At 38.2% G+C, this 12654-nt stretch overlaps 1 protein-coding gene across 1 annotated transcript in view; it reads right to left on the reverse strand.

The window, feature by feature from the left end:
• CACNA2D4 (calcium voltage-gated channel auxiliary subunit alpha2delta 4) overlaps window positions 1–12654 on the reverse strand; it is a 1345448-nt gene that overhangs the window by 502915 nt on the left and 829879 nt on the right. The window contains exon 25 of the mRNA XM_053718853.1: window positions 3502–3590. Coding sequence (XP_053574828.1) covers window positions 3502–3590 — 89 coding nt within the window. The remainder of the gene's footprint in view (window positions 1–3501; window positions 3591–12654) is intronic.

Below are 12654 nucleotides of genomic sequence, written 5' to 3' on the forward strand. Positions count from 1 at the left end.
CCAAAGTGTGCCAAGAAAATATCCCCCACAACATTACACCACCACCACCAGCCTGAACCATTGATACAAGGCAGGATAGATACATGCTTTCATGTTGTTTACGCCAAATTCTGACCCTACCATCTGAATGTCGCAGCTGAAATCGAGACTCATCAGACCAGGCAACGTTTTTCCAATCTTCTATTGTCCAATTTTGGTGAGCCTGTGCGAATTGTAGCCTAAGTTTCCGGTTCTTAGCTGACAGGAGTGGCATCCGGTGCAGCATCTGCTTCAAGGTTCCATGTGTTGTGCGTTCAGAGATGGTATTCTGCATACCATGGTTGTAACGAGTGGTTATTTCAGTTACTGTTAACTTACTATCATCTTGAACCAGTCTTCCCATTCTCCTCTGACATCAACCAGGCATTTTCGTCCACACAACTGCCGCTCACTGGATATTTTCTATTTTTCAGACCATTCACTGTAAACCCTAGAGATGGTTGTGCGTGAAAATCCCAGAAGATCAGCAGTTTTTTAAATACTCAGACCAGTCCGTCTGGCACCAACAACCATGCCACATTCAAAGTCACTTAAATCCCCTTTCTTCCCCATTCTGATGCTCGGTTTGAACTTCAGTAAGTGGTCTTCACCACGTCTAGATGCCTAAATGCATTGAGTTGCTGCCATGTGATTGGCTAATTAGCAATTTGTATTACCAAGCAATTGAACAGGTGTACCTAATAAAGTGGCCGGTGAGTGTATATGTATATAAGCATATACATATAAATTTACTGGGAACACACAGTCCCCATAGACCACAATGTAAAGGTACTTTTCAGTGCCGTTTTTTTTTTTCTAACATCCCACACCCACCTACTTTAGCTCCTAAAAACTGCTTAGTGCATTTTTTTTTAAATGCTTCATTTCGGGGACAATCTCTGATTCATTTTTTTTAGCGCTAATTGCCACCGCCAGCTCGTGGTAGCAATAACCAGCCACTTTTGATGGCTGGTTATTTATTGAGCGCCCGTAAATGGGTGAATTTGCCCATTTGTGGGTGCACAATAAATCAGAGCTCCACTTGTAATCTAGCCATATATTGTAATTTACGTCTTTCCTTCACATACAGAAACGTAGGAAAACACCATTAGCAATATACACAGATCTCAAAGTACAATTTGCCCTTCCAGATTTCTGTCAAGGATCTTGTAGAGCTAAATGATCTTTTTAGATAATTGCACCTGAGCAAGGAGATGTTCGTACCCTCCCTTCTTTAGTGGAGTAGCTGCATAAAACACCAGTGCAACTACTAAAGAGGCAGATGTTATTGAGGCCAACAAAAATTGAGGCCGTTCTCCTCAATTTTTATTTTTTTTATGTACTTGGATAACTGTTATATTAAATATCTAGATTTATCTGACATACATAATGCTCCTTTAAATATACCACAGTATGAAAATGTTCAAGATTGCTAAAGCTGAGAATAATTCCAAAGTTAACCACTAGGTGGAACTGCTTGCATTACAGACTACAATCCTATTAAACATTTTGTCACATTATTGTGTCCTCTTTTGCCCTTGAAGTAATTGTTGTTACTTGGGTATCTTTAGTAGTTAAATATTTTTTGAGGGTTGATATATTTTCTTTTGCTATCTTTAACTAAAATCATTTTGGAGACATTTATACCACTGGATGTAAGAATCCCTCTTGATTATTTCTAAAATGTGAGTGGGAATTTTATATTTTTTCTTATTCTGCTATAATAATTATTTTCTAGTTTATGTGTTACTACAATACATAGTGCATGGCTTACAACAGTATTTGTAATCTTTAATATTAAAACAAATGGCTGTCAGTCTGATGGCTTTAATTATTTTCAGACTCATTAATAGGTAAACCTGGTCAATTATTTATTTTGTGAGATAAAATATGTCAACGGAGTGTTAAAATTCTTCTTGTTTATAAATCTAAGACTATGATTGGGCCATACAGTTGCCATGGTTACCATCGATAGCCACTAACTTCCTGTTATTGAAGTGATACATTTTTGCCTACAAGTATAGAGCAATTAAATGGAGTCTGTGGCACCAGATAATTGTCAGGGAGTGTTTCTGATGCACTGTAACATTTTAGATATATTAATAATGATACTAAAGAGCAGAGCGACATAGAATGTGAAACATTATTTAAAGGGACATGAAAGATATAATTCAACTTTTATGATACAGATAGAGCACATAATTTAAAGGGGCAGTAAACTTAGAAAATAATGTCATATAATTCTGCACATAGTGCAGAATTATATAACATTAGCTTAGCCAAACTTTATGCAACATAATATTGCCGGTGAAATTTGATTAAAAAAAAGAGGGTTTTTCAGACCGCCGCTCTTGCTCTACTGAGCGGGTCTGGTTTTACCCTGAGCGCATCTGGGCAGCTGTCTAGTCACAGCCCGGCACGATCGTGCCAATACACTCTGATAGCAGGAGCAAGCTGCATTGAGTGTATTGGCGCGATCGGGCAGGGCTGTGACTAGACAGCTGCCCAGATGCGTTCAGGGGGGAAACCAGACCCGCTCAGTACAGCAAGAGTGGCGGTCTGAAAAACCCTCTTTTTTTTAATCAAATTTCACCGGCAATATTATGTTGCATAAAGTTTGGCTAAAATAATGTTATATAATTCTGCATTATGTGCAGAATTATATAACATTATTTTCTACGTTTACTGCCCCTTTAAGACACTTCTATTATCAAATGTACTTTGTTTTCATGGTATCCATTGTTGAAAAGCATACAGTACCTACATATCCGCAGAAGCAGCAATGCACTACTGGGAGCTCGTTGGTGATTGGTGGCTGCAGACATTTGTCTCTTAACATTGGGTCATGAGATGTGTTTAGCTAGCTTCTAGTAGTGCATTGGTGCTCTAAAGTTGACTTTGAAGGGACATTAAAGTCAAAATAAGATTTCCATGATTTTGATAGAGCATGCAATATTCTTTCTTTCCAATTTAGGTGTATTATATTTTTTTGTTCTGTTTGTATCCTTTGTTGAAGAGTAAACCTAGTTTGCAAAGTTATACATTGTTGCAAACTGCTGCAAAATAATGCTAAAGACATTGACAGTCCTATGATCCTACCTAGGTTTACTCTTCAACAAAGGACACAAAGAAAACAAATTAAATTAGATAACACAAATAAATTGGAACGTTATTTAAAATTGCATGCTCCATCTGAATCCTAAAAGTCTCATTTTGACTTGGGTTGGGTTAAATGCATTTTCTTTTTGTAGTTATAGCCCTTTAACCTGTCTATATGCAAGCAACAAATCGATAATAAAAACCTCTAACATTTTCATTTACACTTATGTCCCTTTAATCTGTCATGTGACAAGTCCTTGTGGTAGTTCTATAATTGTGTCATTTTGTGTCATTTTGCATCACATTTGCTCCAGATTGAGCTAGATACAAGACCTACATAGTTGTACTGTTTTTATAACCATTAACTCTCAATAATCAACTTACTTGTTGGACATTTTCTCAGAGCCCACAAACAGGTTTTTCCTCATGAGTCCAGCCCGTGTTCCCAGGAATGCAACCTCTATCCCATCCTCCTGGCTGCAATAAAACAGAGAGCATGAAGGGAGAGCGCACAGCAGTCTGTACGCAGGAGGTACACTGTCAGCTGCTAATTATGTGACAACATATTTGTGTTCACAAGTCCAGAACATAAGGGCACAATAAAAGGAATAGTCTAGTCAAAATTATACTTTCATGATTCAGAGCAGGCAATTTTAAGCAACTTTCTTATTTACTCCTATCATCAATTTCTCGTCATTCTATTGGTATATTAATTTGAAAAAGGAAGAATGTAAATTTACGAGCCGGCCCATTTTCAGTTCGGCACCTGGCTAGCGCTTGCTGATTGGTGTCTAAATGCAGTCACCAATCAGAAAGCGCTACCCAGTTGCTGAACCAAAAATGGGACGTCTCATTAGCTTGCATTCTTGCTTTTCCAAATAAAGATACCAAGAGAACAAAGAAAAATGGATAATAGGAGTTAATTAGAAAGTTGCTCTAACTGATTTTGACTAGACTATCCCTTTAAATTCATTTTTATATATATGTATATAGTATATATCAGTAAAAGATCTGAATAAAATTTAACAACATTTGGAATATTCTACAGTCTTTGCTGACGATAGTTTAGGACAAATATAAATGAGTTGATGGACTTATAAAAAAAAAAAGACTGTGTAGAATGTATCAGCATTGGGATTCTAATTCACCATTTCTAAAAAATAAACAAATAAATAGAATTTTATTTTCAAAACTTTTCTAATATGTTTATAAAAACATAGTTTAATCCATTTTTAAATGATGTATTAAATTATAATATATATATAAGGATAAAAACAAACTTTCAGTTTCCCAACTTGCATAGTATCTGCTACCTGAAAAGGTATAAACATGAGTAACTCTTGGGTAGTGACATTGTTAACACAGAAGGATGTTATTACTAAAGCGTGCTAGGGATGAGCTCCGTCGTGAGTTAATAGCAAAGGCAATGATATCATCATCAAGCAATTTGGTTGAGTGAATGGGCCCCATATACTAAATGGTGGACAGACAATATGCTCAGAGCGTTTTATCTCCGACAAATAGGAGGTGGAGGAGAGGGTAGGAACAGAGGGAGGTTGGGCATTGTGAGTGTTTAAAGGGACATGAAACGCAACATTTTTCTTTCACAATTCAGAATACATTTTTTTAAAAAGTTTCCAATTTACTTATTTTATTAAATTTGCTTTGCTCTCGTGTTAATCTTTGCTGAAGAGATATCTAGCTAGGTAGCGTGCACATGTCTGGAGCACTAAATGACAGGAAATAGTGCTGCCATCTTGTGCTCTTGCTAATGTATGACATTATTGCAAAACTGCTGCAATATAGTACTGCAGTCACGTGCACACTCTTGAGCTTAACTTCCTGCTTTTCAACAAAGGATAACATAAAAACAAAGAAAATTGTTAAAAGAAGTAAATTGGAAAGTTGTTTAAAATGATATGCTCTATCAGAATCATGAAAGAAAAAGTTTGGAGTTTATGTCCCTTTAAAGGGACACTCAAGTAAAAATACATTTTTACTATTCAGAAAGAGCATGCAGTTTTAAGACACTTTCTAATTTACTTCCATTATTACATTTTGCATAGTCTTTTTAAATGCACAATTTCTGGGGAACAAGATCCTACTAGTCTATGATTGGCTGATGACTGTCACATGATACAGGGGGGCCAGAAAATAAAATCTACTGTTTATTTGAAATTCAGAGTAGGTGTTAAATCAGTCTTTATGATGCACATGCATTGAGTGGTCCTTTAAGTATCTTTTGCAAGTTTATATTCATCTGGTTAGCGAGACTAAAACTTGTACAAAGGTATGTTCTTCTTTGATATTCAAATTTATAAACTTACAGCTACTTCCTAGTACTTAATTGTTGTTTGTTTTGTAGGAGCTGATTAAAATACTAGAGAGATCAGCTACTAAGTTTAGTCTCATTGCTCTCTTTCCCCTGGCACCTGTTGAAACACTGTGTTAGTGTTCAGTGCATCAGTAAGGGTTTGTGGTGAGCTGTGCCACTCAGCCATTGATTCCAGTTTGTTGCATTCTAAACAACAGCACTCCACCTGACACTGAAAAGACGCATGCTCAGACAGGAAAGCAGTTTGCTGTTTGTTACAATATATCCTTTTATATTTTTTATTGTTTGTGCCTGGTGCAGTCACAAATTTTTATCTTGCTTCTATTATCACAAATTTTGTATATATTGGTTTATACTTTTTTTTACACTTGATTATATTTATAAAAGAACATTGTACTGCAACATTTTCTTTTCTTCAAAGTGTTCACAATGACCCATTTAGAACACACTGCTGTAGTCAATTAAATTGTTTACACATAGCTCCTTTATTTTGTCATTTGAAATAGCTCCTTTGCCTGTTGAAAGTGTCACCTATACTGAAAATGTTGATGCTGCAGCAACAAAAATCAACCTCCCAGTGGGGTGGGAGAGAGCCCATTCTATTTTAAATGGTGTTCATGCAGCAAATTTGAATACAAGGAACTCTTAGCAGCTAGTTGTCCCTTTAAGCAATGATTTAAAGGGACAGTCTACACCACAATTGTTATTGTTTAAAAAGATAGCAAATCCCTTTATTACCCTTTCCCCAGTTTTGCATAACCAACACAGTTATATTAATATATGTTTTACCTCTGTGATTACCTTGTATCTAAGCCTCTGCAGACTGCCCCCTTATCTCAATGCTTTTGATAGACATGCAGTTTAGCCAATCAGTGCAGACTCCTAAATAACTCCATGGGAGTGAGCACAATGTTATCTATATGACACACATGAACTAGTACTGTCTAACTGTGAACAAATTTCAAAATGCTCTGATCTAAGAAGTGGTTTTCAACGGTTTAGAAATCAGTTTGAGCCTAGCTAGATTTAGCTTTTCAAAAACACCACCAAGGGCACAAAGCAAATTTGATGATAAAAGTAAATTGGAAAGTTGTTTAAAATTGCATGCCCGATCTGAATTATTAAAGTTTAATTTTGACTAGACTGTCTCTTTAAGGAGACAGAGATACAAATAAACAAATGGAAAGAGTATCCTAAGACAAGAAGGTGACCATTAATGCAAACTATAAACAGAGAGACTTAATAAAAGGAATTCATTACCACCCCATATTCCTTACATATATTTTTCCCTACTATAACATTATATAGTGAACTAATACCAATAGTTTTTAGTGTTCATTTTTTTTCATTTACTAATTGTGTTCAATTTGATGCATTCTTGTTTACTCTCCAATACAAGCGTTGCAGAAAACAAGCTGCAGCAAGACCTAAACTCTCAATATTAGGGCCACTTACCTAGACAAATTAAGGGCCAACTGTGTCCAATAAGCTTCTAATGGAGCTGTGACCACAGCATCAAAGAGTACTTCCTGGACCAGCTCCTCATCGCCTTCAGACCACAAGTAAGATAACAAAGTGTGGTTATTGAGGCACATTCTACACATTCAAATACCACAGTAAGCAGCCAAGAACCCATAAACACGATGGGACACAAAGCTAGAGATTTCTGGAGCACTATATGGTAGCAGTTTACAAGAATGTTATGCATTTACAAGAGCACAAGATAGTAGCAACATTTCCTGCCATGTAGCGCTGCAGATGCCTACCTAGGTATCTCTTCAACAAAGAACACCATGGGAACAAAGCAATCATGATCAATTGGAAACTTTTTTTTAAATTATATGCTCTGTCTGACTCACAAAATAAAATTTTTGAGTTTCCAATCCTTTTAATGGTTGACAATTAGCCCAAACCCTTCTCCCACCAGTACTAAATATCATTGACATTTACTTTTTTGTCCATTTAGCAACCTCACATTTATTAGAACTGCCTCTGTATTTTGTATTCTATTATAGGGACCATATTGTATCTGAACTGATGATCCTGCTGTATTGTACAGACCCAGAAAGACACACAATCTCAGTTGTTGTCTTCTACATCTCCTTCACTACACATCTCATGCTTGATGAGGAATATTGCTATCATTAAACAGATTAAACATGCTACCCCTGTTCGGCATAATAATCAGCCTGGAGAAGAGGGGGGAATGCGCTAAAGGACTAGGTAGGGGCCCCAGGCCAGATTAACAATAACAGCCAACAGACTTACACTCCAGATCTGGGTCCTCTCCCATCAGGAACCTTTTTACTGCCTGTAGCTGGTTTAGCTTTCGGTGATCAGGATCTATATCAGTAATGCAATAAATCCTAAAAGGGAAGAAGTCATAAGAATAACACAGAGGCCTACATTCACTAAGGAATGCTTTAGTGAGACACATCTTTCCAAATCCTATGCTATCTTATAGCACTAATTATCTAAGATTGGGAGAGCTACCTCTTAATTGGTAGATTTTTCACCAATTGAACGTTTTGAGTAAATTAGTTATAAGGACAATAATGTATAGCACAAACTACAAAATACTTTACGCAAAAAAATGTCTTTAATAAAAAAAAAAATGAATTAATACACAGGTTAATTATACTCACATATATGGTATGGTTACAATTATATCCTATGATTTAGTCATTTGTATAGGCTAGAATACATAAGAGCATAATTTGCCAAATGATATCTAGTTATACTGGGATTAATGTCAAGTCCGCCCACTATAAAGGCAGTGAGTCACTGCTCATTCATGTATATTTATATGAGAACATTTGCTCAGCACATCCTCACAGCACTTATAAATGTTAATGAAAGTGCAGCAGAAATTCTACTCACCACTCATTGGCCAATGTGAGATCTGGGTGAAGGAGGTCGTGTAGTCCTAAAAGAGAGTATGGGATATAGGAAGCAGGGAGGGAAGTGGAGAAAGGTAGAGAGAGATAAGTCAAATGGCAGGTAACCTCAATAGTAGTAGTAGAGGCATGGGGACAGAGTGAAGATAAAGGCAAAGTAAGACAGAGGTGCAGAGAGAGACAGAGAAATGGAGAGATAGAGAAATGAGCAATAAACAAAACAGTGAGTGAGAAGGAAGAGAAAGAGAGAGAAAGAAGGGGAATACATAAGGGCAGGTATTCCCAGCAGAGAGAGAGATGCATAGTAAGAGAGAGGAATACACAAGGGCAAGTATTCCCAGCAGAGAGAGAGAAAAAAAAGAGAGAGAGAAGGGTGGATACATAAGGGGAAGTAATTCCCAGCAGAGAGAGAAGAAAGAGAGGGGGGGGGGGGGGAGAGAGAGTGAGAGAGAGATGCATAGTAAGAGAGATGGATACATAAGAGCAGGTATTCCCAGGAGAGAGAGAGAGAGAGAGAGAGATGCATAGTAAGAGAGATGGATACATAAGAGCAGGTATTCCCAGCAGAGAGAGAGAGAAGAAGAAAGAGAGAGAGAAGGGGAATACATAAGGGCAGGTATTTCCAGCAGTGAGAGAGAGAGAGAGAGAGAGAGAGAGATGCATAGATAGTAAGAGAGAGGGATACATAAGGGCAGGTATTTCCAGCAGTGTGAGAGAGAGAGAGAGAGATGCATAGTAAGATAGAGGGATACATAAGGGCAGGTATTCCCAGCAGAGAGATAGACAAGAAGAAAGAGAGAGAGAAGGGGAATACATAAGGGCAGGTATTTCCAGCAGAGAGAGAGAAAGAGAAATGCATAGTAAGACAGAGGAAACACATGGGCAGGTATTCCCAGCAGAGAGAGAGAGAGAGAGCGAGAGAGAGAGAGAGAGAGAGAGAGAAGAAAGAGTGGGGGAGAGGGAAATGCATAGTAAGAGAGAGGGATAAGGGCAGGTATTCCCAGCAGAGAGAGAATATATATATATATATATATATATATATATAGAGAGAGAGAGAGAGAGAGAGAGAGAGAAGGGGAATACATAAGGGCAGGTATTCCCAGCAGAGACAGAGAGAAGAGAGAGAGAGAGAAGGGGAATACATAAGGGCAGGTATTCCCAGCAGAGAGAGGAGAGAGAGAAGGCGAATACGTAGGGGCAGATATTCCCAGCAGAGAGAGAGAAGAGAGAGAGAGAGAAAAGGGGAATTACATAAGGGCAGGTATTCCCAGGAGAGAGAGAGAAGAGAGAGAGAGAGAGAGAGAAGGGGAATACATAAGGGCAGGTATTCCCAGCAGAGAGAGGAGAGAGAGAAAGGGAATACGTAAGGGCAGATATTTCCCAGCAGAGAGAGAGAAGAGAGAGAGCGAGAGAGAAAAGGGGAATTACATAAGGGCAGGTATTCCCAGGAGAGAGAGAGAGAGAGAGAGAGAGAGAAAGAGAGATGCATAGTAAGAGAGAGGAATACACAAGGGCAGGTATTCCCAGCAGAGAGAGAGAGAAGAAAGAGAGGGGGAGAGGGAGATGCATAGTAAGAGAGAGGGATAAGGGCAGGTATTCCAGCAGAGAGAGAGAGAAGAAAGAGAGGGGGGAGAGGGAGATGCATAGTAAGAGAGAGGGATAAGGGCAGGTATTCCCAGCAGAAAGAGAGAGAAGAAAGAGAGAGAGAGAGAGAGAGAGAGAAGGGGAATACATAAGGGCAGGTATTCCCAGGAGAGAGAGAGAGACCACAAAAGGGCAAGGAACCCCAATAGCATGAGGAAAAGCATTGGGCGGATTGATGTCCGCAGCCTTAGCGGACCAGTTATGGAGAGCGCTGCTTTATAACTGCTGTTCCTGGCAAACCGGGGCATCAAGCTACATTCGGAGCTTGATAATTTGGCCCCTGGGAAAGTAATTCACTCAGGTATGAAGGAAGCAAACATTAAGACATGACTAAACATTTAAAATGTAAAAGTGCTATCCCTTGTCTACTACATAAATATATATAATTCTATGGGACAGATTTCCATATAAATTTATTTTCCCTGCTGGAAAATGCAGAAACTTTAGTGGTGTTGATATTTATTTTGATGTTATACAAATGCATTACAAAACTCTGAATTGTTAACATAAAACTGCAAAATATAAGATTATGGGGCCAAGTCATCAAGCTCTGTATGGAGCTGAATGCAGTTGTTTCCGCACAAGCCTTCAGGCTCCCCGGAAACAGGAGTTAAGAAGCAGCGGTCTTAAGACCGCTGCTCCTTAACTCGTCGACTACCTCTGAGGCGGCGGACAGCAATCCGCCCAATCGCATACAATCGGGTTTATTGACACCCCCTGCTAACGGCCAATTGGCCTCGAATGTGCAGGGGGTGGCACTGTACAAGTATTTCTAGTGAAATGCTTGTGCAATGATAAATGCCGACAGCATACGCTGTCGGCATTTATCGATGTGAGGCGGACATGATTCGCTACAGTGGATCATGTCCGTCCGCCCAATGGTAAATCAGCCCCTATATATAAAATGCCAAATTGTCTGTTTCTGCTCCTTTTTTAAAATTTAAAGGGACATTAAAATAAAGATTTTACTCTGCATTAAAATGCCTTTAACAACTTTGCAATGCACATTCATTATTTATTATGCCTGCTGCTTTTTATATTCATTAAACTCTGAAAATTGCAATGTGTCCAACGCCCCTAGAGAGGCTGAAGTGGATTATGTGGAATTCAGAACCCTGACTGTCTACATGCTACATAGTGATTGGCTGGAATATGCAGTAGCAACTAGTTTCATATTTTGTCATAATTTAATCCTTGTCTGCACCATTAACATATTTCCTTATTATAGCTATTCAGCATGATTGAATGCTAAGCTTATGTGAGACGTACCAACTGAAATGTCTCATAAAGGTCAGTTATAAGAGGACAGAATACACAGATGGTGCAAGTGTACTCAGATCCTTTTAGTTGCATCTTACTGACACCAGCATAGCAACCCTAGAATTATGTGACATCTGTCATGAAGGGAAATTTACCTCATTTAGGTTAAATATTTCCCTAGGATAACCATGATCTAGATAAACAGAGTGGACTGGGAGGGATAACAGATGGAAGAGATGATATAGATAGGTGTGGGGGTGACAACAATACAGACAAACGTTATTTGCATGTCCTGCCCTTTTCTGGACAATATGTGCCTCAAAAGAGAATTTAAACTTATTTTTTTTTATTTAACAATATTTTAAAATGTATTACTTTTTAATGTTCTTGTACTGAATAAAAGTATGTTTTAATTGCCCTTGGTTAGTACATAGGATATGCACTTCTGCAGTCTTCCTGTGCAAATATGGTGGCAGTTTTTTCTGTACAGCAACAATGGGGTGGCCATCTTGGAATCCCTGCCACTATATTGTAAAGGCAAATCCATGCATTTTCCTTTAAATTCTGACCTGTTTATTGCAGGGGGGCACACAGAGTGGCCAGCCATGATACAGTTGGAGCAAAGGCCCCACCAGTTCCGCCTGTAAAGACATTGATTACAGGGCCATATGGTCCCCTAGCGGATCCAATATCAATTGAGACTTCTGAGACCCCAGTTGTTATAACCCTGATTATTTTTGTCAGTTTCAATAAAAATGTAATCATGTTTAATTTTCCTTTAATACAAAAATCATTTTTGACATCTAAAAATCTTTGGCATGCATTGTCCCATATTATCCGTGTGTGCTGAAGATGTGTCATGTGTCATAATAAATCAATTGCATCTTTTGGTCCCACTCACCTTGCATACAGCACAAACACATGTATTAACATGTGGTAAGACTTTATAATGGAGTTGCATATAAAGCCAGGGAGTCTCATTCTTTTTTAAAGAAGCAGGAATGATTCAGCCCATAAAGGCAAAGTATTGTAGTATTAGGACCAGTCAACATTAGGACACCTTGTAAGTTGGTGATTGGCTAAGCAGAATATGGCCATATTGTGTGACTAAGATCCCAATTTGAATATAAAAGCAAAGGATCTAAAAATCTTTTGTGTGTGTATATGTATATATATTTTTGAATATATGCCTTTTATATATATATGAGGACAAAGCAGTTGTTTGAAAAAATCATTTCTCTACAGACCATTTATATATGCAAGACAGGAAGCTAAAATAATGTGGTTGTTTCCGTAACCAGCTCACCTTCTTCTAAGGATGTGTTGCCGATAAGGATATATTCTCCATGCCCTCTGGACAGGACAACCCCAAGGCTAAAAGAAAGATAACAGCATTATCAT

This window comes from Bombina bombina, chromosome 6 (assembly GCF_027579735.1).
Source record: "Bombina bombina isolate aBomBom1 chromosome 6, aBomBom1.pri, whole genome shotgun sequence".
In the NCBI taxonomy this organism is placed as follows: Eukaryota; Metazoa; Chordata; class Amphibia; order Anura; family Bombinatoridae; genus Bombina; species Bombina bombina.